The sequence below is a fragment of the Psittacula echo genome (genome assembly GCF_963264785.1).
Source record: "Psittacula echo genome assembly, chromosome: 5".
Classification (NCBI taxonomy): Eukaryota; Metazoa; Chordata; class Aves; order Psittaciformes; family Psittacidae; genus Psittacula; species Psittacula echo.
Genome location: NC_137739.1, coordinates 38,916,440 through 38,944,025, shown reverse-complemented (window position 1 = coordinate 38,944,025; position 27,586 = coordinate 38,916,440). Strand labels below are relative to the sequence as shown.

The 27,586-nt window shown below is 44.7% G+C and overlaps 2 protein-coding genes across 7 annotated transcripts in view; one reads left to right on the top strand and one right to left on the bottom strand.

Moving 5' to 3' along the window:
• Window positions 1-11,593: 11,593 nt before the first annotated feature.
• Window positions 11,594-16,590, bottom strand: POLR2L (RNA polymerase II, I and III subunit L). The gene is made up of 3 exons (XM_080617785.1): window positions 16,259-16,590; window positions 15,675-15,782; window positions 11,594-12,075 (listed from the first exon to the last, which is right to left on the bottom strand). Exons 2-3 carry the CDS (start codon window positions 15,767-15,769, stop codon window positions 11,967-11,969), a joined length of 204 nt encoding a protein of 67 aa, XP_080473911.1. The 5' UTR covers window positions 15,770-15,782; window positions 16,259-16,590; the 3' UTR covers window positions 11,594-11,966.
• TSPAN4 (tetraspanin 4) overlaps window positions 16,561-27,586 on the top strand; it is a gene marked incomplete at its 5' end in the record, with an annotated part of 479,305 nt that continues 468,279 nt past the window's right edge. For 3 of the 6 annotated variants that reach the window (XM_080617770.1, XM_080617776.1, XM_080617783.1), the window contains one exon: window positions 16,561-16,680. The remainder of the gene's footprint in view (window positions 16,681-27,586) is intronic. The other 3 variants (XM_080617779.1, XM_080617773.1, XM_080617778.1) reach the window with 3 other exon arrangements.

The window sequence follows — 27,586 nt, the reverse complement described above, 5'->3', positions numbered from 1 at the left end:
CTCTCTTACATGCTGAGCATTGTCAGGTGCCATTTTATATTTATCTAAATTAAATCATGTCCCGTTCAAATGTGCCCAACTTTCTGAGATATCCCAGGCTAATTCACATTTTGTCCTTCCTTGTGTTTTCTATCCCTCCTTCATCGATCCACGGACGTGATCGAGGTTATAATTTATTTCCTTTTCCTTCTCCCTCCTTCTCCTGCTGCTCGCTTCCAGGACTTTAATGAAAGGTTTTAATAGCAGTCAGTTGAAGGCTGACCTGTTCTTCCATTTGCTGAGTGCCTTGTGCTCTGCGGATGGGCTCATGAATGATTCAGTTTTTTGGGATCTAGCTTGGCAGCCTGTGGCAGAGTTACTCAAAGGAAACATTTCTGAGGTTTGTCCACACTTCCAAATGGAACAGTCCTGAGCCCCAAAACAGGAAGTGGAGCCCTAACTCGTAGAACAACTGCAAAGGTGGCTGTGTATGTATTTTTTCAACCAAAAAAAACCTTCACCCCCAAATGTAAAACATATAGGTCACTTACCATAGTGAATGGCACTGGATGGGGCTGTTAAAATCACAGTCTCAGCAAATGTGGGCTCTTGGTGTCCTTTTCATCAAAAAACAATGCTACCTTCAACTGGAGGTAAATTGACTTTAAACAAACATGGGTGAGAAGCAGCAGCATTTCCCAGGCAGAGCTGTGTGTCCCTGGGATGTGGTTAAGGTGCTCACTGGGAATACAGGAGCCTGGTGTCGTGTCCCCAGTTTGCCAGGAGGTTTGAGGACAGCTCTTGCATCGGGGTTTTTGGCAGAGCTCAATGACCCGTTTAGCGAAGTGACGGGATACTCAGAGGTTCCTGGTGCTGGATGTCAGTGGATGAGCACGCAGCACTGCAAAAGCTCATCCTGTGCCTGCCTGAGTGAGAGCGGAGCTCCCCTGCACCTGCGAGCTCAAGGTTGTTAAGCATGGCCACCAAATTAATTCCTATCAGTGTTTCTTTTTTCCCTCCAATCATACTTCCTTTTCCTTGTCCCCTTAGATTGAAAACTTCCTTTTAGTGTCTGTACAAGCTGTGCCAAGCTCCACACGGTCCTGATGGCACCACTTAAATTCTGCGCGTAATCTAAATAACAATAAAAATACTGCTTCAATGGAGTTATGACCTGACAAAATTGCTGAACTCTAGTGCACTCCTCTCCTGAAACCAACAATAGGAAACACAAATCGGTGCCAAACTGCAGCCTCTGATGTAGCATCAGCAATTTTTTTTCTAGCCTGGAGCTTTGGGTAAACTTGATTCTGCTCTTGCAGCAGAGGTTTCTGGAATGTGAATGCAAATAACTTCTGCTCTCCACGCACCACTGGAGAGATGCTCTTGTTTCACTGCTTTAGGATTTAGAGTCCTTCCAGGAGACAGGAACCAAGGATGCCTGTCATCTCCCAGGGGGGAAAAGTGCTGTCAGCCTGTGGGTTAAGTAGAAGCAGGGACTAGCCTAAAGTAGAGAGGGGCTTGGAGAGAGGGAGGCAATTCCTGAATTACCTGCTTAGAGCCAGCTCAGGGAAACAGGTTCACTTTTCTGGCCCAGATTTTAATGCCACTTTTACCCAGGAAAGGGTCCCGGAGGGAGGAGGCAGGAGCCACAGCACCCTCAGGCACTTCCACCTATCCCGTGCATGGAGCTTGCAGGCAGAGGCAGCCCCGCTGACACCGTCTCCTGGGCAGAAAACCAGGCTATAATTATGGCAATCACACCTTTATACATAAGTTTTGCCTTTATTTACATAAATGAGCTAATGGATTTTTTTTTTCCAGGCTACATCTCCTCTCCTGGATAACCTGTAAGCCAAGCTCTGAGCTCCATGTCAGGGCTTGTAGGAAGCAAATGTTCACTCCTTGTCTCCTCCAGCTAATTAAATCCTGTCCCTAGTCCCACTGGAGGTGGCAGGAGATGCCCCAGTTTGCTCTTAAGGAAACCACTTGATGTATGAGGGGAGTTATTTGAAGGCCAGAAGCAGCTCTCAGGTGGCTCTTTGCAGGGTTGAGTCTTCCCTCTGCACCTCTAGCCCAGAGGGGCTCTGTCACCAGCCAAAACAGAATGGGTTGTGGTCGAGACCAGTGATACTGTCGTCAGCAAGGTGGCTGAGCTGCAGCAGACATGTGCTTTGAGACAAGAGTAGTCCAGACCGACAACAGAGCTGTGTGATAAAAGAAAGGCTGCAGGATGGGAGAAACGAAGCTGTTTTGTTCTCATTGTAGCCCATCCTGCACTGCAGCAGTGCTCATAGAAAGCCAGAGACGTCCTTGACATGCCACCACCATCAGCTGGCTTATTTGGCTGAGGGCAGGAGTAGCCTCCTCCCTGGTGCCCTGCTCTGGTGAGATGCATGTCTGGCCCAGCCTGGCACATACCAACAATTGCAGCATCCCTGTCCCTACATGGGGGAAAAGCAGCAACTGCCACAGCCCTTTTTGGGGTGGATTTAGGTTTTGGGGGCTGCAACACTGCAGGTAGCCTGGCTGGTGTAGGAATGAAGCCTTGAGATAGGTGGTGAAGGAATTAACAAGGTGTGGTCATTTCAACATCCTGATGGAGGTGATTAGGCTATCAGGTGGAGGCCTGAGGGCTCTTAATGCTCCCACCTCAGCCAGGTAGAAGAGGGAGAGATGTGATTCACCATTCTGTTCTGCTCTTGCACAAGACCCAGGGCCCTTGAGCAGCCTGACCAAAGGCAGTTAAAACTATCCCTCATTTACACATAAAAAATACATCACAGTGAGAAAGTGTCTGCCCCCCCCATCACCTGTGACAGCAGCAGCAGGTAATTTGACTACAGTCTCATTTCCACTTCTCTCAAAAGCATAAATTTGGCATTTGAGCCCCTCTGTGGTAGAGGATGAGAATATGACTCCACTTTATGGACAAGTTGATGCGCTTGCTCCTGTCTCCTCCCCAGAGCAGGGATTCCCCTTTAGTAAGATTTGCATCTCTGACTATGTTGGAAGATACTTGGGTGGAACTAAGCTTAATGAATTACCAGTCATTGGCTAGCTTTGGATTTTAGTGCTGCTGCAGTAAGTGAATTTATCAATGGCAGCGTTGTATAGCAGCGGCAATACACACTCTGAATCTGTTTCTGTTGCTTCAGTGAACCGCACTATTTGCGAATCTGTAATTGTTAAAGTTCTTACTGAACGTGACTGGGTCTATAGTGTCAGGTTGGTTGTAATCAGAAATTAAGCCCAGCTGCACCCTGCCCTCTGATCTCTGAGGACTGACTGGAACAGAAGGGGTTTATTTTCTGCCAAATCTCTATACTGTCAACGTGACAGAGCTGTCAGGCTCAACTTGGGCTGCTGTTTGCTGCATTGGTGAAGCTAAGGCTGAGGAATCACCTCTAAATGAGGTCAGCCCTAGACCTGGTGCTCCCAATTCTGAGCAATTTGCGGTGGCCCTGAGCTTGTGGGGATGCTGGCTTCTTCCCGCTGGTGAGCTGCTGGTGGCTTCCCTTTCTTGCAAGCCTGCTTGCACCAGTTGCAGTGGCAGCTTGCTGGTGGCCTTCTGGGAGGCTCCTGCCTGAGGCTTCAGGGTGAGTGGCAGAGCCAACATCAGGCACATGGCATCTGGTCCAGCACCCTGTTGGTATGCTGTCCCTGTTTGTCACCAAGAAGCACCGTATCCCTCGCAGGCAGCTTGCAGAAGCATCTCGTTGCTTTCTAGGCATCCAGCCCCATTCATCTGGTGGGAGTAAATCCAGCCTGTATCACATGTGCCTTAAAGTTTCCTGGGGACCTGGGGCTCAGCTGCTCCCTGGAGTAGCATCTCACATTGCCTCTGTAACTCAGGCACCAACATGACTTTAATACAACTTTTTAAAGTATGCATTTGTATCTAGTAAGCCCCTGAGTACTGCAGAGTCCCTTTTATATTGAAATTTGGGCTCCTCAATAACATTTTATTATGAGGCTTTCTATTTTTGGAATTGCTGTTACTCTGTTATGAGCAAGGCACCTAACATCCTTCAATATGAAATCATTAAAGGCACAGCAGAGTTCATTACAGGGGCATTTCTCTGGATTAAGAACAAATCAATACCACGTACTAATATCACAGCCTGGTACCTGGCTTCGGTTGCAAATAGCACGTCCAAAGGCAGGTACTCTTCTTTTGGCCTCTTGTGCTTTTCTTCCAATATCTTATTTACTGTTTTCCCGCAAGCTGTTGTGATGGATTTATGAACAGACAAAATCCAAGGGTTGTTTTTTCCTTGAGCTACCTGAATATTGTAGCTTTTAAAATAAAGAAGAAAGAAATAACCAGCTTAAGTTTGTGATATTGCAGTAACCTCACATGCAATGTGACTTCCCCTCTTCTGCCGGAGGAGCCCCCTGGAAGCAGATGTGCAGAAGGGAGCAAAAGCCTGAAGCTCTCTCTGGTTACGTTTAGCTGATCACATTCAGAGTTTCAGATGTTCGTTTGGTTCAGTAGCAGCTCGGGTAGCTGACATGAAAGCTGCTAAGGCCAGTAGTGTTTGTTTCTCTTTATTTATTAGAAGTAATTATTCATCAGTGGAATTTAATTATTACTTTTTTGCCTTTTTAAAATATTGCTTAATGGAGGGAAGCAGCCGTTTGTCGGGGCTGCATTTGGTGCTGAGTGGATCCAAAGGGGGTTTTCTTCATGCTGTTTTGACAATTATAATTAAAAAAACCAATCAAGTTGGTGACGTGTGGAGCCGTCCCTGTAATGATGTGAAGTACTCAAGCCCTTATTAACTTTATGCTTTCATTTACTAGCGTGCTCCTGGAGGAAGACCTCCCAGTCAAACTGCTATTGCTTCTTTAAAAAACTGAAGTTAGTAGTGGCTTCGGCTGCACATCTCATTATGAGGAAAGGCCTACAGCTGGGAACAGCACTCATTTTTGGTTTTACATTTTTAGGGGGGAATATAGCAAAATGTCTTGCTATACCTCCAGCCCAACCTTTAGCTATTCAATTGCTGCGTATGAATTTATTAACTCAGTTATGAAAGTTCTACATTTCTACAGAACTGGAAGGCTTCAGGGCTTGGCTTTATCACAGACCATTACTGTATTGATGAAGAGCTGCGCACAGCCTGTCTGCTGGTGTGTAGTGGCTGATCAGCGTAGGTAGGAGCACATCAGTGCAGCCTTTAACACTGAGCAGTTGACACTGCTCTGATTGCCACTTATTCTTTATTCCATTAAGTGGACATTGTCCCTTCCCTCTCTTAGCACTGTCTGGAAAGGAGCATGCTTTCACACATGCTACCGTAGGGAAGACTTAGTTAAAAAGAAAAAAGGAGGGGAGAGGAAGCACTTTAAGGCAGCTTTGAGTAGCTGGAGATAATTGGGCTTTAGCTGTGTTCTCATACCTTACAGATTGCCAAGAACAATGATGCTGCTGATCTCTGAATTGCTGCACAAGCTCAGGGCAGCAGCTTTCCATCAGCAGTTCCCACACTGGGCTCTGCTCCCTGGCTGGGAGAAGCTGTGTGGAAATGGACCTGGGGGTCCTGGTAGACAAGTAGCTTAATATGAGTGAACAGTGTGCAGTTGCAGCAAAGAAAGGTAACAGGATGCTGGCTTTTCATTTTCCCACTCAGCGCTTGTATGGCCACATCTGGAATAGCATGTTCAGTTTTGGTCCCCACTATACGAAGAAGATGTGGACAGACTGGAGAGGGTCCAAGGAAGGGCAGCAAAGATGATCCAAGGATTGGGAAGCTTTGTGAGAAAAGGCTGAGAGAACTGTGTTTGTTTAGCCTTGAGAAAAGAATCTTAGGGAGAGACCTTATCACCATGTTCCACTATGTAAAGGATGATTGCAAAGAAGAGACTCTCTTCAGAAGGAGTCACATGGAAAAGATGAGGGGTAATGAGTACCAGTTACTCCCTGGGGGAGATTCTGGCTGGACACTAGAGGAGACTATTTCCCAATGAGAAGAACCAGCCATGGGAATAATCTCCCCAGGAAAGTGGTGCATTTCCCAACATTGGACACTTCTAAGATTCGGCTGGAGAGGGTGCTGGGTCATCTTGTCTAGACTGTGCTTTTGCCAGAAAAGGTTGGACCAGATGATCCCTGAGGTCTGTTCCAACCTGGTATTCTATGATCCACAGTGAAAAAATACTTTAAAAAACTCTATTTAAAGATATTCCATTAGGATTTGAGGGCAGTATATGGTGGAGGTGCTTGATAAGAGGGAGGTAAGAAAACACCAGCGGTTGGGTGAGATTAAGCTTTTCCTTGTTGCCCCAATGGTTTCTGAAGAGTGGGATGAGTGCCATCGCAGAAGTACAGGCAGGGAAACTGAGGCACCACACTGGTAGCTCGCTCAAGGCTTGTGTAGCGAGTCTATTTGCTCTGTCAAGGCCTGTCCCCAAATATACACCTTAAGGTGAATCATTTTTCTGTCTTTGAAAGACATAAGCAATAATGTTACATGGAGATGAGCAAAGGGAGTCCCCATTGCTCATATGGCTAGCCTGGAGAAAGCAAAGAGAGGGTGGAATGGAATGGACCCAAAGTATACCAGAGCTGAAGGAAAGATTCTCATTGAGCTTTGTGCCCTTGGATCAGGTGTCTGGAGAGATGTTGGTAAGGACAGTGACATATATGTTAATCTCTGAAGTAATTCAAAGCTTGTAGATACCACTGTGGTGATCCACTAGGAAATGTACAGAGCAGCAGCCTAAGAAGAGGTTAGCAGCTGAAGGTGGGTGCTGAGCACAGCTGTCCTACTCCTGGCACTGATTTATTTCTACTTTTTTTAAAGCAATTCATCCCTTTGAGTGCTGCAAGTAGACCTGCCTTTAAAAGGAGGAGGTCTGATTCCCAAAGAACGGGTATTCAGTATTCATTCTTCCTAGCTCCAAATCCAGCCTGTGGGGTGTGGGTTAATTCAACATCATCAGTGCCTACAGAAGGTTTTGGCCACAGCCTTTGCTGCTTGCTATGAAGCTTGCTGTTAACTGTCAGTTTCTTGCACTCCCCAAAGCATACAGGCTTTTAGCTTTTTGTCTGCTGTTCCATGCCTGTCTTTGATCACTATTTGTTCAGCTTCTGAAGGCAGGAAATAATGAACCACTTTTATTACCACACTTCCTTTGTATTTGGGAGGGAAAAGTGAAGGACTTTCCTGTATTAATTTTCTAGTTTGGCTGTTAAAAGACACAATGTTTGCTATGGGAGCAGATGCATCAGGAAGGAACCAATGGGGAAACCCATGTGATGCTTGGGAGCTCCGTGTCTTCACCCCAGCTATGTGTTACCTACAAGCACAAGACAAGATGTAGGTCACCAGAATGGGTGATTGACAAAGTCTGAAAGACATGCTTTTGTGAAGGAGAAATAAGATCAGGGGTGCAAAACCTAATGCTTTCTGTGAGTCTTGGCTCTACATCACCTACATATTTCTGTAAGGGAGTGTCGAGGAGAAAGAGATGGAGGCTTAAATGAGACTAAGTCCCATGTAAATACTGTATTGCTTCTAAGCACTAGCCCAAAGTGAAATCAGTTGCCTCGCAGCTCACCCCCAGCTGGAGTTACTGAAGCCAAAGACAACTTCTTGCCTGTTTTTATAGCCTTATGTGCGTGAGGCGCATGCACCTTACGCTACCAGGCCATTTTAAGTCACATTGAAGTTAATGAAAAGACTCCCACAGACGTCAGTAGGAAATAGATCAAACTGTGCACATCAGCAGAGCTGAAGTCTCAGCCACGAGCTTCCTGTCCTTGGTTTTCAAACATCTCTATTGTGCTGTCCCTATTGAACAATTAAAACCACTTTCCTTTCTGGAGGAACTGAATAAAAATTGGATCTGAAAACAAAACCACAATGTAAATCATGGCACAAATGCACTGAAGGGGAAATCAAAGCTGTGCTCATCATCTGGGCAGTCAGGGCCAGGTGGAAATAACATTATTTTGGCGATGTCTCAACTGAGAAGTTCCAGGAGTAAGAAAATCTCACTGGCTAACTAAGACTAAATGGATGTACATGAATCTGCCCAGAGAGGGGACTAAGTAGAAGTGCTACTTTCTTACTAGGATGGGTATTGAAGTTAGAAACTATTTTGGAATGCTTTTAGAGGCAAATGGGCTATTTGGTTGTAGTGGTGTTGGGTTTTTTTTCAGCAGGGAGGGCCAAATTGTATATTTCTTTAGAGCTATTTGCAGGTAAAGAGGTAGATCATGTTCTGGATCCTCATAGTTCATTACCAGAGAAATGTGGATTTGTAGTCAGAGGGCTAGTTAGGCATTTCAGTGTAAACATACAGCTATGGGGTTTGTGCACTGGTTGCAATCAGGATTTTCAGAGTTCTGTTTTACTTCATATAGACAAGAAACATATACAAGAAGTCAGAATTCAGTATCCATTTGGAGGCTGCATTTAGGTAGCAAAATGAGGATACATTTTATGTATCCTCATACAGGAAGACAAAAACCCAGCACAGATGTCTCAGTAAATCACCCTGGGGTGCGACGCTCATAAGGGGTGATTTTTTGGAGCAAAGCTTTTGAAATATAAGGCTTGAGGCTCATTACAGATGGGCACGAAAGCACTTCCCTTCCTTCCTGCAGATGGGCTCAGAATTGTGAGCAAGAGGTTTGTTTCTTGTTTTGGTTAAAACTGTCAAGAAATGTGAAGCTTTCCAGGCACACACATACCTGGGTGCTGATCCTCCAGGTAGAAGCCTGACTCTGGACTCCAAGAGCAGATTCCTCTCTCCTTTCATGACCTCAACTCCCATCACGTGTTCCTTAGGCACTACTTCATTATTTTTATATGATAGTGAGGTGTGAAAGTCCTGCCTGATGCTGCCCTGGCCTGGGAGGCTGCAGCCTGGGTGCTGGGGGTTCTCCTGATACACTTCCGGTGGTGCTTGCTTGCTTCTCCAATAGCAGGTGTGAGCCCTGCAACAGTCTTTTAAAACAGACTTGAAAAATTCACGAAATGCTTTATCTATGAAGTCACTGAATGACTGCAGAGCACTGGTGGGATTTTGTTGGGTTTTTCTTTCAGCAAGCTTCCAATTGACAGGTTTCCACATGTAATTAAAGGCTGCGTATTCAGTACAATTTCTTTCTTTGCCACTTCTGCCTGTCTGTTGATTCTGCTAAGGGTTCCTTTTTATTAGGAGTCAGTGAAAACCAAGGCTTTTTCTGTGTGTGTGTGTGTGTATACACATGTCTTTCACATTGGCTTTAAACAATATGGTTGTTGTGAGCATATTTAATGGCTCTTCTCTAAGAGATCTGGCAGGTTAGAAAGCAGATCCAATGCACTTATGTTATTAACAGCTGCAGAAGCAAGCACAGGATAAATGACAGCAGAGAGGGAATTACTTTCTTAGTTACCAGTGAGCAGGGGTGAAAGCTGGGATTTAGAAATGCACTGAAAAATTCAGTTCTTTACAGACCAGAATTTAAGCTCTGCTGCTGCCCCTGACGCTTCCAAGGACAAAACTCTTGAGACCACCTTTCACATGAACATGATAAACTATTTGCTTCTCCACATTACAGAAATGCCTTTTTTTGGTCAATACTGCATGTGCAAACTCCCAAGGCCGTGATGCAGAGAAGTTGCCATGTGCAGCAGGAGCTAATATTACTGCCTGCTGTGGCTTAGTCTTGCTGCTCAGGTTCTTTTCCTGCTCTTTGTGTAATGTCTGTCTGACAGAGCGATACCAGACTGCCACTGTCTTCTACTGCACCATGTTTTCTGTCTGAGAAACAGTAATGAGAGCGACCAAGGCAGTTTTTATTTTTCCTTCAATTTTTTGAATGAGGCCTGCTGTGTTTTTTGAAAAATTGTGTCTTCATTAGAAGTGTTTAAGAGCCATACCTTTTCATATTGGACAACTTGGCATCAGCTTTGAAAAGAAACATGTTATTCTAAAGCAGAAAATTGCTTTTGCAGATAGAAGCACAGTCCTGTCAGCTCGTCTAATCCATCTTTGGCACTGATGCAGGACAGCTTTCCACACGGCATAACACACGGCTGCCTCTGCCAGACGTACCAGCCTGGGCTGCTGTGCTTTCTCAGTACAGCTCACGAATGAGTGCTGGGCCTGGCATTCTGATCTTTCTGTGAGCAACCCGGCACGTATCTCCATGTAACGCTCCACTGGAACATGGAAAAGTGTCCTACAGGAGTTCAGTTTGGAAAGGTCATCCTATATTTTATAGTGTCCCTTTTATAAAATAGCCTGAAAGAGAAGTTTTGTTTAAGTGCATTTAACTAGCTAATACAGCAGGCATGCAGAACATAAGCTATCCAGTCAACTATGAAACAAATACTAGATTTAATTACTTAATTCTCTTTGCGTTAGGATAAAGCATATGGTTTTAAAATGTCTTCAGTGAACAACTGCTGAATTTGGGAAACATCTACTATTGCCTTGTACTAAATTGAAAAGCAAGTTCAAGTGTAAAGATTGGTGGGGTGATAGCCAAAGGCAAGCTGACCTGCAACTTATTTTGTGAGACAATCTAGTTATAAGGTTTGTGTGTACATGTTTGACCTAGTAAGCACATTAAATAATTAGTATCTTTGGAAACCCAGGTTTTGTTCAACTTCTCTGTGGTTCTTCAACTATGGAAAAAAATCCAGATATTTCTTACCCAGCAGCTGATACGTGAATGCCAAAAGTTTTACTGTACTAAGGAATAACAGGCTGCAAAGCTGAAGGATCATCATCTGTTCTAGCCTGTTTTCTACAAGGCTGCTGTAACGATGATTTGTCCTACATTTGCATATGGGCTAACGCTGCATTTGAACAGAATCCTGAGCATTCACAGATGTAGGAATTGGCCTCCTTCATTTTCAGGTAAGGTGGGTGTGTCTGCCTGTGCACACCACCCCGAATGATGCGTTTTATGGATGTTGGAGAACAGCGTGAAACATGCTCAGCTTTCATGGCGACAGCACAACAGGAAGGTGAGACTTTTTGGCAGGGTCAGCGCCTGTCTCCCTGTGTAGGCAGCCTTCACAAGCCCTGTATGTACAGCTGACCTCTCTGTGTTTCGTTCTACCAGGACAGCCTCCGTTTGGCCAGGCGGTACTACACCACCTGCACAGAACAACATGAAGACAGTGAAATGACAAGCAAGTGGAAAGCTTGCATGTGTACCAGCTACAGGGAGGTACAGGTGCTTGGCAAGATCAAGACTTTGATCCTGTTCACACCAGCATGCGTAAATTCTCACATCAAGTGCTTTCCATAAGAACACTCATGCATGTTTTACCTAACTGAAGGGCACTGCACCATCTGATGCCCTGTTTTTTATAATACAGCAGCTGCAGTGTTTCATAAGAATTGGGACAGAGACCACACGTTGACTTTAACTGCAGTGGGAAGTACGCCCTGCTAGCTCCAGCAGCTTTCAGGAGTAATGCCTCATTCTTAACCAAACTTACCGACTTCCCTGTTGCTGGAACACTGAGCTTCAGTCCCATGTTTCTAATCCCTCCACCTGCCTAGTGCAAAGCACCAAACTTAATAGTACTCCTAACCTCAAAGAAACCAGCACAAGCAAATGGCAAGATCCAAGCACACACTCTATCCACAAACTGTAGGAAGTCTACAGGGGAAGGCCTCCTTTATTTCAACATTTTAATGAAATATAGTAATTTCTCTATATGAACAAACACATTTTTGCTGGCAGCTGCATCTAAAAGTTCACAAAACAACTCCAAACACAGATTTAAAAAAAGAAGCATCCAAACATTTAACTTCATCTCCAAGTCTTGGTTAAATGGACTTCATCTTTCCTTTGTTTCCTTGAAAGAGGTTAATGCGTCGGGGCAGTATTTTCTCCAGAAGGTAAACATCTCTCAATGGCTACATGACAGGTGGCTTTCATCTTTTACTACCTAAAGTCCACTTTCAAGTTTAGCATTAGAGATCCATTCCATGTAGTTTGCGGTGTAGTACTTTTTTCATCTATCTCATTTCTCCAGGGGTGCATAATTCAAAAGCTTCTCAATCAGATCCACATGGGCCAGGAGCATTCTGCGGCAGCAGTATCTCTTCAAACCAAGGGCATCCAGGGCATCTCTATTAATGAACAGCAACAAAAAAACCATAATGGATGAAGTGTGTCAGAACCACTTGTAAGTGTTCCTAAGCAACATACTGACTACTTTGAGCTTAGTCATAAAGGGAAACTTGTCTGCAGTTCAAACTAAGAAACAGAAATTTAGCATGTGCTGTTAATGTTCTTTTCAATTTACTGCTGTTGACAGGGTGTTTGCCTGTTCTCTGGCCTGCAAGAGCACATGATTTCTGTTGAAGCCAGCATGTGGCTGACACAGCTACCAAACTTTCAGAGGTAAGTCTGCAGAACTCCCATAGGAACAGAACCAGAACAGACTTAACTCTTACAGATTTTTTCTTCTAAGCCATCCCACTCATGAGGGCATATGTGGTCATGAAACAGCAAGGTTAAGTAAGATGCAAGTATTTTGATTTTTGGAAATAAAATTTTAGTCTTCAGAGCTGGAAAGAGACTTGAAATATGGTACATTTGTAACCTCAATTATTTAGTTACAGTAACTTAGTCTTCCTTTTACAAACACCAGTCTGTAGAGAAGAGAGGAGCTGATCTGGTTAAAAACAGGATTTATCAAGAGGTGTGAAGGTTTCAGAACACAGTTCTGAAACATGGGAAGTCATTTCCACTCCTTAGCTATGGTCTGTCTAGGATTTTACCTGCACTGGTTACAGCTCCTGCTAGTTGCACGGTAGAACACAGCACAAAGGCACTAGACAGTCTCCAGACACAGGAGTAGGGAATAGCATCTCTGAGCATCATTATCCATGCTGTTGTTAGCATCTCTAAGCACTGTTATAACACTTTTCTGTAAAGTGAGGATGATACTTGACTACCTCATGAGATAGATAAATTTGTGATCTAAGCCATGTTAACAGGGTGAGAGATAGAGAAACTAAAATAACTCAAAATGCAAACTAGCCCACATATGGATGGGATGTTAACTCTGTGGAAGGCAAAAATCCCTTCCAGTTCCCATATAAGAAAGCATTCTGTGATACAACCTGTTCCCCACAAATACACAAATAAGGATGTGCAGACTGCTCAATACAGTCTTTCCACTTAATTCCTTCTGAGTGACTGCTCGAGACTCTTATGGTTGGGTAGAGAAAGTATGAGTCATCCTAGCCTGAACAACTATATATGTCTTCAGTGGCTATTGCTATCAGACCTCTTAAAGATAAGTGACATTTTCCAAGCTCTTTAGCTCCAACCTATTAACCATAAAGCCAATCTGATACTCCTTCAGAATCTGAAATATGACTCAAGTCTTTAGATCTATATGATGCAGTGCAACAGTCCAGCATTTGCTTAAAACCAGTATTATTTCCTGAAGCCTGTAATTCTGCTGTGGGAAGAAACTGACAGTTCTAAGTACAAATGACTGAAAAGAAGGCTCTGCATAAGCTGGGCCATGGAAAAGGTTGTTTGGCTACAAGCAGCTTCTCTGATGACGTCGATTAGTCCTTGTACCTATCAACAGTTCTTCAAGGGCGTAAATAGCAGGGCTGTTTGCTTTAGGACTAGCACGTGCAAAAGTTATTTAAGAAGGATATGAAGAGTATATTTTTAGAAAAGGTTTTTTATAAATAATATCTAAATGTTCCAAAACACTTGAGAACAAAAGCATCCGACGTCTGTTGAGATGTAAGTTTTTCCGAGCTATCTGATAAATTCTGAACTTTCAAATGCAGCTATCAGAGATGCAAAATACTGATATTACTCACAGCTTCAGAATTCATACTATATACACATTTCGGCTAAAACAACTTCAGTCGTGTTTCCCTTTTTCTTCTAGCTTCTCCCTTCTAGCTTCTCTTTTTTCTTCTACAGCTTTTGGAAGAAGAGCAATTTTAAGGGACAAATGGAAAGGTGTGGGTCTTTTTTAACCACATATTACTTAGACATGGTTATTTTTTCCATTTTGTCTGTCCATTTCTTAGCCACCATTAATAGGGATGCTGACACTGCACTGCAAGTTTTTAACTGTTCAACATCTGTAAACTCTGCTTCTGATCTGACAATCTCATAAATGCATTAGTTTGAACAGGCATCCCAGAATCGCACCAGTGACTATAGCAATAGTTCTCAAGTGAGCACGTATCAATAACAATGTACATCTTCCTGTCCCACACAAAAGCAGAGGAATAATGAAGACAGGAAAAATATTAAAATGTAATAATTGGAAAATAAGTCAAAAGTGCTGCCAAAATAGTTCTGATCAGTTTCAGTATTAGTGAGAAATGACTTGCTACCCACAATATTTAATGCTTTTAACTCCATGAATGAAAAGAAAAATAAAATTTTTTAGTAGGACTTTCCAAATACCTTTAGTTTAGCCACTGCAATCTTCTACTCAGCTAGGTTTGACAGGTTCTGGGGTGTAAATGCACTCTAAAAAGCCACTCACAGAAGTAATGAAATTTAGGAGAACTACTGAATGATTTTTCACTGAACAGTTTTTAATGAAACTGGTGGGGGAACAGGACATCTTTCCGCTGCAAACTCCACATCAAGCAGTAAGAAGCTATAATCACATTATAATGAGAATAATCACACCTTCCTACAACTTTAGGTTAGGCTCAAAAAACTAAGCTTTGTTCTGTGCTCCAGTGTTTAACATTTGACAGAACAGTATCCTAAACCACAAGAATGTTTTCAGGTTTACTTTGGAAAAAAGGCAGTGAAATCTGTGTTAGTTTACACTCTTCTGAAAGTTCATAAATATCAGTCCATTTAAAAACCTATTACTACCCCTAACCATTTGAATGCAAAGCAAATACTCCCTTCTACTTAAGTTTCAACATCACTTCAGGAGGTTTACTCAAATTTCTAACACTTTCTTTTTCCATTCCTTTGAATTGCAAACATCTGTATTTTCTTTCATACTTAGTAACAGTGTAAAGCTTTCTCAAGAGCTACATTCTGAAACCTTTCTGAAGTAGTCCCACCATAGCTAGGCCCTCCTTGAACTATTATGACTTAAAACCATGGTAGACTCTGCCACTAGCACAAGCTCTGGCCAGCACAGATTAAAAGTCTGGCTATGCAAAGCCCAGACTACTGAAAACAGTTACTGGGAGTATCGGTCAGGCATCTGGAGCAGCTGAACTTCTCCTTCCCCCATCTGCAAACCAGTACTTTCACGTAAGGTTTGCAGTTCTGCATAGCAAACACAAAATGCTTTGAAGAAAACCTAAAAGGGGTATACATTTTTAACAATGCTACTTCTTACACTTGCGACTTCTTTCTCTCACCTTTTTAAAAAAATCCCAAAACATAGTGGTGTCATAGTTGGCAATACTGCTTGTTACTTTCCTTCCTGTTCCATACAGAGTTAAGTATTTGAGATCGGTTTGAGTGTAAAAGTTATGACTTGGCAACTTCCATCCTACTACACAGAAAGATTCAGTAAGGAAACAAGTACTTTCTCACCGATTATAATGTTTAACCACTGGTTAAATAGCTAGCTTCAGAACTTATCTGTAGTTTTTAGCCTCTTTAAAGCTACTTCATAATGCCATGACCCTGCACTTAGGTATCTTATACGCTGTGCGATCTCATCTAACATCTGACTCAAAGACCATACAGAAATAATACCCACCCTTCTGTATATTCTGCTTGCAGAAGGCCAAGATAGGCTTCCCACTTGTTTCCAACTATTTTTCCACATGTGAAACATCTGACTGGGATGATCATTCTTGCAGTGTAACTGTAACGTTAAAAAATACAGTATCACACCTCTGCAAAATGACTACCAGTTAAAATTCAAACATAAGAAAGGAAACACAGGACTTGTCGACGCCTCCAGCAGCAGCTCAAGGCACTACGTGACAGCGAGAGTACAGCCCGCAGTACGGACGTGCCGAATTACAACGGTGCAACGCCATCAGGCTGCGCTTCACCACCGCGGCCAGGCCCGCATCGCTCCTGCGGAGAGCAGAGCCAGGGCGGCGGGGGCTAGACACCACGCACCCTGCGGCCGGGAAAGAACCGGCCAGGCCCGAGCCCGGCCGCGCGTTACGCCTGCCCCGCGGCGGCGGAAACAGGCCCGGGCAGGGGCGTAAGAGGCGGGTGTAGGGCCAGGGGAGGCCGCTCCCGGTTCGCCGCGATCACCACTCCATGGCGGCGAGGAAACTCCCGTCCTGAGGCACTAACAGGACCACAGCCCTACGAGGCGGTTCTTACCGTAACCGAACAACTCCTCCGCGCTCCCGTAACGCCTGCCGGGCAGTACCAGTGCCGCGAGGCGGGGGCAGGCGCTCCGCTTCAGGGCGGGCGACGCAGCGACCGGGCGGGAGGCGGTCCGGCGCACCCCTCTCTCTGCATAGGGCGGGCAGATGGTAGCGGCCGAGAGTACGGCGTCCCGGACAGCTCAAGACAGTTGGCGCTTGGGGCGGGCTTGTTTTCGCGTTTCGCGTGTGGCGCGCTGAGCGGCAGCTGGGGCGCCGGCAGCGCGGAGCGGCGGCACCGGCTGCGAGAGCTACCGAGTGAGGGAGCGCGGCGCCCGCCCCGGCTCCTCCTCTTCCCCATCCCCAGTCGGGTGGACACTTGTTGCATTGCGAAAGGGCTTTTGTAGCGGCGAGACTTCTCATCCCGTCCTGGCTGAGGTACCAGAGCCATCCGGGGCGGGAAGCGCAACTGGTGGCTGTAGCCGGGCACCCGCCAGCGCTGCCTGGCGAAGGGGGAGAGCATGAGGAGAAGCCTGGCGGGCAGGGTTGTGGGACGGGGCACCACGCCGGGGTCCGCTCTCTCACGGGCAGGGGCGGCGGTGCCCGCCATGGCTCCGCGGCTGGAGAGCCTGTCCCCCTGCAGGCAGAGCCCGCTGGGGAGGGGGTGGGGGTGGTGTCGTGAGGGGATCCGGTCGGGACGTCCCCAGTGTTCGGCTGGCGGCTGCCTTGTCGCCGTGTCGCGCCTGTCGGAGCTCCCAAAGGGCTGTTTCTTCGCAGGCGGGAGGAGGCAGGAGCGCCTGTGTGCGACCCGCTCCGCTCTCCCGCCGCCCGTCCCAAGGGCTGTTGGGTGTTCCGTCGTTCTGCACAGCTCGGGCAGTGTTTGTTTCTTTGAAGGCAAACTCGCCCTCGAGTCCCGGTCGAGTTGTGGGGGCTGTCGTGGCTGTTGGTTTGCCTGGAATTCTTAACTCTGGGGTCAGATTTGGCTTAACGCTGTCCCGTTTAACTTTGAGTGTTGCTCCGTGTCGCTGTGCCCTGTGCACGGCTAAAATGAAAACGAAGTGTTCAGCAGAGGTAACTCTGCCCTCGGGGCATCGCCGCTGCTCAGGGCAGTGCCACAGGCGCAGCCTGCGCGAAGAGGAGCGTTTCCCCCTTACGTGAGGGACGAGGAAAGTTCCCCTTGCTCGGGAGGCAACGGCTGGTTGCAGGCAAAGCAACCGGTTTTATTTGGCACCCCAAGCAGGGGAGGTGCATCTTGCACCCAGCAGAGGATAATGCATCTTGAAACTGTTTACTTGTATTTCGTTAGCCTAAGGATTGGGGAAGCATTAGGCGTAGGGAGGCTGTGTGTGCTTAGCAGACATAGGGAAGCATGCTGCGCTGGCTACAAACTTCAGGGACAGACGCTGCTGTTCTGGAGGCTCTGGGATGAAGCATTAGTCTGAACGCCATCAGTCCTTATTGCTCTCTCGTTACAGCGGTAGCGTTATGTTAATTGTCCTTGGGCAGAGCAGAAATTCTCCAAAAGTGTTTTATTTTCCTGCTAAAGTGTCTGTGAGTTGATACAGTGCGCAGCCCAGAGCCATTACTGCCAGGCGTATAAATAATTGTGTCTTAATGCACAGCTTATGTTAATACGTCTTTCGTGACTATTTTTTGAATGACTGGATTATTGACCCTCTGCACAGAAATGCCAGACCTAACTTGAACTGTAAAAGAGCACATAGTTTGATAAGGGTTCGAGGCTGTTTGAAAGCATTTTTACAATTGTGATTGCTACTGAAAAGACAGTAGTTTTTGCAGTCCCAGGAACAATTATACACAGTTGAGAATGGAGAGAATTGACTTGGCATGAAGGGTAGATGAAACCTCCTGCGATCTCTAGATTATTATAATTATTGTTATTGTAGGCCAGAGGGAGCCAAACTGTCTTTTCTTTTTCTCCTTTGGTTTATTTATATATTTATTTATTTGGGGGGAGGGTGGATTTTGGAGATTGTTCTTTGATGCATTTTCAGCACCAGGGCTCTGAAGTAATTTTCTTACTGAACTCTGCAGTGAAAGACATTTGTGTTTGGAGATGGGAATTTGCAAGTGGGAGTGAGAAAGAGGGGCTTGTCGTGGAGGCTTCGTGGCAGAGCCACATTGTGAGATGTAGAATAGCATCTTATTGGCCGCCTTGTAGAAACGTGGTTGCTTATTTCTTGAAAACAACTGGATTTTAACTTTCAGACCTAGTTCTTGTATCTGTCTTTGCTTTGCATCTTTTTCAAAGAAAAATTTACTCAGCTTGTTCTCACAGTAATGACTTTGTTACTTCTTTCCTGGATAACCTGCTTTGGCTGTGTGATGGACTTAATGAACTAATAGGTCTTTCATGGCTGTAGCTTCTTTGATCCTAGAAAATGTAAGGATTTTTTTTATGATGTATGACCTGGAGAGACTGCTGCATACTGAGAATATTCTCTGCTCAACTTCGTGTACCCTCTGCTTAATCTGACCTTTTGCCAAACCACAAAAGTCTGTTTAAAATACTTGCTGGGAGAGGATGTGCGTGCATGTGACTATTAGGAATCACAGTCAGAGTCTTATGGGCTGTAGCTCACAGTGATTAGGGTGACTCTGCAGAGTGAGCTCAGGCGAGCTGGGTACTGCTGACACTCAGCTGTTGCAGTTTAGTATTTAGTCAAATACTAAATATACAAAATACAAAAATATTTAGACTCTTCAACCATCCTTCTGAAGAGGGATGAGGACTGGAAGAATTGGAGAATTAGGTCTCTTTAAACATTCTTTGAAGAACTGCAGGAATTGGAGTCCTATCTCCTAGAACTGCTCCTTTCTAGGTCTTTCTCACAGGAAGTTTTAGTTCCGTTTCTGGTCTCTTGCCACCTTCAACAAGCAACAGTCCCTGAACTGCTGATTCTTTCTGCCTTCAGACAGCCTGCTGCTCAGGAAACCCATCAGAGCGCTCCTCAGCATTGAGCAGAAAAGGCTTCCTTAGAACTAACCAAATAGAAGTATGTTTGAGAACAGTGGACTGCTTTTCTGATACGCTTCTGGAACAGCTTCTGTCATGTGAGGCTTTGAGGTGGGGCATTGCAGATAATATATCCCACTTATTGCTTAATGCAGTACAGGACTTTTTACTGTGATCTGAACAACTTTTGAAGGCTGATAATGTTTTGTCCCACCGTCACTGTTGGGTTGAGGCTTGGCATTTCTTGGTGGATTTAGATCTACAAAAGTCAGCTAGGCATGACCGCTTTGTGGCATTGCTAGTGATGGGTAGTGAAATCCTGCATTGGTGACTAAGGAGTAGGTCCTGCTTACTCTCCCACCCATAAAATGTAAGGGAAAATATTGCTGCATGTTTAAAAACTGAACAGAAAGTCAGTTAAGTGACCTGACTGACTGAACTACTCTTAAAATACTTGAATAGCTTGAGTGGCCATATGACCTCCTGCAGCTCGTGTTGGCAGATTGTGTCTTTTGTAACCTTGTCTCTGTAATTAGGGCTGTAGGAAGGAGTCATGGGATCTCTGCACTTGTACTGGTAGCGTGAGAAACCAGTGGCGGAGAAATGTATTTATTTATTTATTTATTTACTTCATGGGTTGCCATAGGTCAAATTTTGGTGTGCATCCTCACGAGTCTGGAGGCTCTTCACCTTTCACTGCTTTTCACCTTCTGTGATTGTTCCCCTTCTACTGACTTTGCTTGTTTCTGCATAAGTGTAGATCATCAGATTATCAGAATTTAAGACTTGAGGCTTTTAAGATCTGATTTGCCAGTTAGGTAGCAGTTGTGTTCAGAGGTAGTGAAATGTTATTTAAATTCAGGACTTTTTAGTAGAGCTTTTCAGTGAAGGATTGCTTTGGTACTATTGATCGTGTCTTGCAACCTTCTATAAACCTGTGGGTAGCTCTGTTGGCTCTGTTTGGAATCAAAAGCCCTGTTTTCTGTTACTTCCTGTGGTCATTTAGAGAAAGAATGTTATCGGTTTTCTCTCCATCTCTGGCTAACACCTCAGGATCCTGTACATGGTGGCAAGTTCGTGGCACCATGTTCAGTGTGGTCCTCCTCGCATCTCAACAAAGCCAGGGAGAAGAACACGAAGAGGAGGACGTGCATGAATCTTGAAATAAGTGGTTAAATGGGACATTAGCCAGGAACTGAAACGTGACATGGAAAAAACTAACAAATAAACGTGTAGCAGCAGAGAGACAGTGAGAGGGGAAGATAAAAAAAGGCAAGACAAAGCTTGGCTGCTCTTTTCTCAGGCACATTCTACACTCCAGGTCTACCAAATCCTGCAGATTTACTGTTGGGCCTTCTCTAGTCCCAGTTAACTACTCAGAAGTGTCATTCATTGCGTTCCACAAAACAAAAAGGAAGCTGGCTCCTTCTGGAGCTACCTAGCATGCTAGGCAGCACACGTGACTTTGGAAGGACTTCCCTCCTTTTCCTCAAAAGCTTGCACGCTCAAGGAACAAAGACTAAGCTTGTTTTGTTTCCCCCTTGATATTTTTGAGTGGGTTGCTCTCAGCCCCGGTTATGTGCCCCCCCAGTTGTTTCTAGCTGGTGGGAGGAAGGTGGAGAAAACCAAGAGGGAGAGGCAGGGCTGATGAAAGGAGGAAAGATGTGTCTACTCTGTAGAGCTGTGTGTTGTTTAGTTGTCCTGCAGGTTGCCTAATAGCTGCCGAGGCCCCTGGATTTAGTGAAATGAATACAGAAGCTGCTAAGCGAGTAGAAATGAAGAGAAACCTCTCTAAGCTGGGGATGTGGCTGCAGCTTCACTGTAATACCAGACAAGCCTGATGCTGCTGATTTCATTAAAAGCAACATTTGGAGCCTCAAAGCAGATTTTAATACTTGCTATATATTTTTTTTTTAAATATGCTGACCTTATCTGGTAAGCCTGTAATATTTGTTGCAATGAAGAGCAGCTGCTGCATAAATACATATGTAATATCAGTTGCCAATTCTGAGAGCTGTGCTGAAACTGTGACTTGTTTGAAGTGGGGTTGCTATTAAAAGGCAGGTGGCAGGATGTTTATTTTACACCTTGTTAATTGCTTGTTTTTCCTGCTGTAATTGGCTTCCTAATGGGGGCAGAATGCACTTGGTTTTGCACACAAAGCTTCATTAGTGACAACTGATGGAAAGGATTCAGAGGGTGAGATTTATGTGAAATATATATATTGGAGTAACAGATGTCTCTGCTAAATAGAGTGTCTGAAGAAATCCCACAGATGCATCCAAAAACGCAAATGTTTTTCCATAAAACGATTCATAAGGTGTCCTTGTGTCAGATGTAAAGATAACTTCCTGTTACTTGAGAAAGGCAAAGAGACTTTATCTTGCTATTTTTGTGGGGCAGAGACTTTGTTCTGCCTCACTAGACAGGAGTTAGGATACTGGGATGGTGCTCTGTACCTGAGGACTCTGACGGTGTAAATATATTCATAAAGATATCTTCAATGATCTCTGTGGCATAGAATCCTAGAATGTTTTTGGTTGGAAGGTGTGTTAAAGATTACTTATTTCCAATTCCCTGCCATGGGCAGGGACACCTTCCACTAGGCCAGGTTGCTCAAAGCTCTGTCCAACCTGGCCTTGAATGCTGCCAGAGATGGGGCAGCCACAGCTGCTCTGGGCAGCCTGTGCCAGTGTCTCACCACCCTCACAGTGAAGAACTTCTTCCTAATGTCTAATCTACGTCTCCCCTCTGCCAGTTTAAAGCCATTCCCCCTTGTCCTATCCCTGCATGCCTTTGTAAAAAGCCGCTCACCAGCTTTCTTGTAGGCCCCCTTTAAGTACTGGAAGGCATCCATAAGGTCTCCCCAGAGCCTTCCCTTCTCCAGGCTGAACAATCCCAGCTCTCTCAGCCTTTCCTCATAGGAGAGGTGGTCCAGCCCTTGGAGCATCTTTGTGGTCCCTCTTCAGGCTAACATGTCCACTTCCTTCTTATGTTGGAGGCCCTGGAGCTGAACGCAGTACTTCAAGTGGTGTCTCACAAGAGTAGAGTGGAAGGGGCGAATCCCCTCCTTCAACCTGCTGGTCACGCTCCTTTTGATGCAGCCCAGAACAAAGTTGGCTTTCTGGGCTGCAGGTGCATGCTGCTGGCTCATGTTGCGCTTCTTGTCCACCAACACCTTCAAACCTTCCTCCTCAGGGCTGCTCTTAGTCTAGCATACCTAGTGATTGCTTCTGCTAATGAACTAGAAGGAGATGCTGAGCAGTGGTGGTGTTTGTGGTGATGTTTAGTAGGTTTCTGAGATTTATGGAGCCTTCCCTGCTTCTTGTGTGCGTTAATGCTATTTCAGGTGTCCTCCCATTTGCGCTGGGCCCATGGAGGCAGGGCACTGTTGTGGAGAAGCGTAGCTATTCCATTTATATTTTCAGGGTCATCCCAATTGTGCTTAGAAGTGAGAGGTGAGGTGTTCTTCTGGCTAGAGATGGGTGTTCCGCAAAGGCAGTCCTTGTTTTAATAATGACCTTTTTTAATGTGGTGTGAGGTTCCTTAGTGTAAGAGACCTGTCTAAGGGCCGTTTGTTGATGTTCATCATAATGATCATGAGATACCATTGCGTCTGATACCATGTGCTGTCAGGTCTAATATGTTGTACCTGTAGAGGCTGCTGTAGGTGGCAGGTGAGTGTAGTTTTGTGTATGTATATGTACACATATATGTACATGTATGTAAAATTAATGCTGAAAAGGCAAGAAAGCCCTTCACAGAAAAGTTTTATCATGCTTAACTTACCCTATTGCCCCACTTTTTTCTTTTTTAAAGCACTGATATGGGATTGGAAAAAAATGCCCATCTACTCCCTCATTCTCTGCTTCCTAAGATGCCAGTGTTTAACTAGTTTAGGATTGATTTTATCTGTCGTGTTTGTTCTCAGTAAGGTCACTTCAAGGCAAAAGTAAAATGTTTGCCAGTCTTGGATTGACATTTCATAAGAAAAAGCCTTTATTACATGAATGTATCACAGCCTAATTGTCTGTTTCGTATGGGGGGGTGGGGGCATGGTAATATCCTGAGGCAGCATTTTAATCAGAAAGATCGCAGGAGCTGCCCATCAGCTCTACTCTTCCATGCAAGTGTCCTCAGATGACAAAATAATCCCCTTTCTTGGGATAATGCTTTTCATTTCTGCAGAATCTTTCCTTCCATAGTAAAGGATGAATTGTGAAGTTGAGATGAGACCAGGACACATCAATTATTAATGCTTGAAGGGAGGAGCCCCAAGGTGGCGTTCTTCCATGGTGAAAGCACTATGTGCATTCCCGTTTTGCTCATGGAGATACTTTTGTTCTTTGACTGGGAAATTTTTTCTTGGAGGTATGAGCAAGTCCTCTCCCATCAAGATTTATCTCTATTTAAAGAGACTGCAGCAAACCAGTCCTCATGTACTAGTTTGTCCTGGCATCTCTGAGTCTCTGAGCTCCAATAAAAAGGAATGAGGGAATTTTCTAACTTTTTTTTTTTGAAGTCTTATCTTTGAGGCTCTTGTAAGCAATGATGGATTTATCTGGAACAAAGAATTAAAAATCAGGCTCTGCTAAAGGCTATCCTTTGGTCCTTTAGGGATGCTCATATCTGTATTTAGACTTGATGCTTTGACTTTTCCTGCTGTCTTCTGGCCAGTCTTGTGTCTTGCAAGCCTCCATTGGGGTGGGAATAAGAGACTGTTGTTATAAGTAGGAGCAAAGATCCCTCCTGCTGAGTACCTTGTCTCTGACAGCGGCTAGTAGTGGCTACTTATGGAAGCAGGTAAGCTTGAAGCAAGTGTGTGGCAGCTGTACAGTGTGATGCTTTCATTTTAGGTTTCATGAAAGTCTGTAACTATAGGTTTTTTTCCAGAACTGATCAGGTAGGGAAGAAAATGAAGTTTTTCTGATCGAAACTACTTACTCAGCTCGGGCATGTCTGCTGGTTGTGTCCAGGTTGAGCTGCTGTATGGAACCTGGATGTCCTAAACCAGCTCCAAAGCTGCCCCTGCTGTGTGCTGCATCATGATGAAAGACGGCTATTTCTGGAAAAGCCCCTGTTGGTGTGCAGAGCTTGAGACCTTCTAGTGTACAGGGTTTCTTCCAGTATGGATGTGGGGAGGAGGGCAGAGTTGATGCACAGGATATCATGTTATCACTCAGATGAATGGGCTGCTGTGCACCTATCATTGTGCCATCCACAGAGAACGTTCCATTGCTTTGTTTATTGAGCTGCTGTTTTTAAAATTAAAAACAGCCAAATGTTTCATAAAATATTAAGAGGCACTGCTTTAGTGTCTCTCATCAGATTAAGTATGTCGCTTTTTGTGTCCTTCGGGTGATGAAGCCAATCAGCTTGGTCGTTCTCTCACCTTAAGGATGCATTAAGGTGACATGCTTCATCTCACAAGGGATGCTGAAGCTATCACACTGCAGAACTGGTGACTGTAGGGGTCCTGCACTTTAACTGTGGATTCTCAAATGAAATTTTGCAGAAGCAATGCAGTTTGCTTTGTACAAGTGAATTCCTTTTTGTTAGAGAAGCGTTTCTTGAAAAAAAATATTGAGGTAATACAGTGGTAGACAGATGCACTGCGACTGCTCTGCAGGAAAGAAAGAAATTACAGCAGGTCTTGTATGAAAGACCAAGAACTGTTATATTTCAGTGGGTAAAGGGGGAGAAGCCTCCACAGTCCTCAAACATTCTTTATGAATATGGATTTTGAAGCTGTTTTGCTTGCAAGTGAATTTCTTTTTCATTCAAGAGCCAGTTCCAACGTTTTAATCACAACACACGGGTGCTGGAGAAACAGGGCTGGGAAACTGGGGTGTGTGTAATCTCAGGACTAGACAGCTGGCAGAGGGTCTCTAGCCTGCTGCAGAGAAGCCCTGAAGCCTGCATGCTGGTAAAACACAGTATTTTGGAGTTGGGGCCAAGCTGTGGAGAGCTAGCTTTCACTGAGTTTTCCATCATCTCTTGCCCAGGAGTACTCTAGTACTCTTCAGCATTATATTCCCAAGCATATAATACTTGGGAATGCTGCAACATACAGGTGAAGTTGTTAAGTTTTAACAAGATCCAAGGCCAACTTGACTTCTGAATGTCCTGGTTGGTTTTGACTGTGTTGGCTTTTTAAAATCAGTAAGTAATGGCGCATGTAGCATGTTATTTCTTGCATTCCTGCTGCACACAGCTAAATCGCACATGTGCACATCAGGGAGCAGTTATTCAGGAGCCTGTTCTGAAGGGCAGCAGTTTCTTTGTCTGATCTGATAACGCTGCTGCTGCTTTTCTTGGTGGTGTGAGGGAATAATAAAGTAAAGCCTTCGATCATATGACCTGATCAGCGAGGGTTGTCTGTAGTGATTGATAAGTCCTCTCAGAACAATAGGCTGCTTGAGCTGTACCCAGGGACTGATGGGTTTGGTTGGTGTTATGCATTCATTTTTGGCCTAAGTAACAGTGAGACCAAGGTTGCAGTTTTGTTTGCAGTTTGCCTGTGTGATCTAAATGGTACTTAACTGTATATGCCTCTACTCTCCCCAAGGCTATTTGGAGAGCACTTTTCCCATCTCCTTTAGGATATGCTGAGTATTTTAAGGACCCCAACTTATTTTGATTCCTTAAATTGGCTTTCTTCCTAGCAGGCATAAAACAAAGACATCTTTCCGCTCCTAGTGAGTTGTGCAAGTTTATCTGTAATATGGATGAATGTTAGCCCTGTGCAGTGTTAAACAAAGGATGCCACCTGTCTGCATCTGGGCTGGAGGTGCATTTGGATGTATTTACATTTCTGCAAAGGAGATGTGTTTTCCTGCTTCTCTGTTAAGCTACATCCCCAGTATGTAGGGTAGTTTAAAGCAGAGATGTTCTATCTTGAGATGCATGCTGAACAAATATACTCTCCCTTCTATCCTGAGAACAAAATGGTTTGTAGGTGAAAGAATGGCTTTTCCCCCAGCACCTGTGCAGCCACTTTATGAATCAAAGAACAGTTTGTGGAGCACAGATGAGCTTGTTGCTGCTGTAAGGAAGTGCTAGCTCGATGCCCTCTTTCAAGCATTCCTAGCTTCAGCCACAGTGGTAGTGGGTTACAGCTGTGCTGCAATAGCTCTGCCTGCACTCTATTACTGCTTAGGCGTTCTGCTTTTGTCAGAATGAATCAGGACATCTGGAGGGAAGGTGGGATATCTTTGAGTTTTGTCACACGCACAAGAAAATTTCTTGTTTGGAGAATGGATAATGGAATGCCTTCATACCAGAAAGCAAGAACTGCCCAGGAGATCCTGCTCCTCTCCTAGAGGTGAGGACAGAGAGAGCTATGCTTAGAAGAGATTTCTTCATATTTATGCAGTGATAAGCTTGAGAAGCATTTGTTTTCTGGAAGTTGTCTGTTATGTCTTAGTGTTCTATTTTGGGTTTAAGTTTATTCGCTCTCTCTGTCAGTAAATGACCATTTCATTTTGGCAGTGCCCTATTGTTTAAATTATGGTTAGGGCTAGTTTATTGTGGGCCTGTTTAGCATCAGTTTTATTGCTTGCCTTCATTCCTGCTCTGCTGTGGGATTGTCATTGCAGTGCCTTTTGGGCATTTTCTTTACTGTCAACTGGCCCAACTCCTAGGGCTTGAGAAGCTGTTTGGGGATTCCTCTGGGAGCCTAAGGGAGTTATTGGAAAGAAGTCAAATTCTCATAAGTTCCTGAGAAAGCTGTCATAAGCCTTGTGGCTGCTGGGGTATTGTGAAGTCCTTTGTTCATGGGACCCATGATGAGCCATTGCTAGACAATAAAGGTTTCAGGTTCCTTTATGCTGTGCTTTGAAAGGAGAACCAGTTCTGGGCTGTTGTTTTGGCAGATGTAAGAACACACAATGTACTCTGTATCAAAGCATTTACAACTTAATTGTTTTCTGCCTTTTTTTCCCCCCCCTTTTTCCTCCCAGGGTTCTTTCTCCATGCACCCAGTTTACCTATTCCAGTTTCAGTCCTAGCAATGATGCATCCAAAGTCAGATTGCTTTTCCAGTCTATGGCTTTTGGCAACTGGAAGCCCCATTTACCATCCACAGTACTGATGCTGAGGCAAGTGCTGCTGTAGATGAGGCAACTGTCCTTTACTGCTGCCCAAGGTATTTGTTGCAGCGAGGAAAACGGTTTTGATGACCCCTCATGGTATTTCCTCAGTGTATGTATAACTATATGTGTGCATACAGCATGTATGTGTTCACCCTGCCTTTGCCTGTTGCTGGCTTCTTCTGTGGGGCAGGCTTCTGTATAAGTTGCAGCATTGCTCTGCCCCTGCATATTTGCCCCACATCCTCAAGGCATTTAGCAATTTGTTCCTTCTATC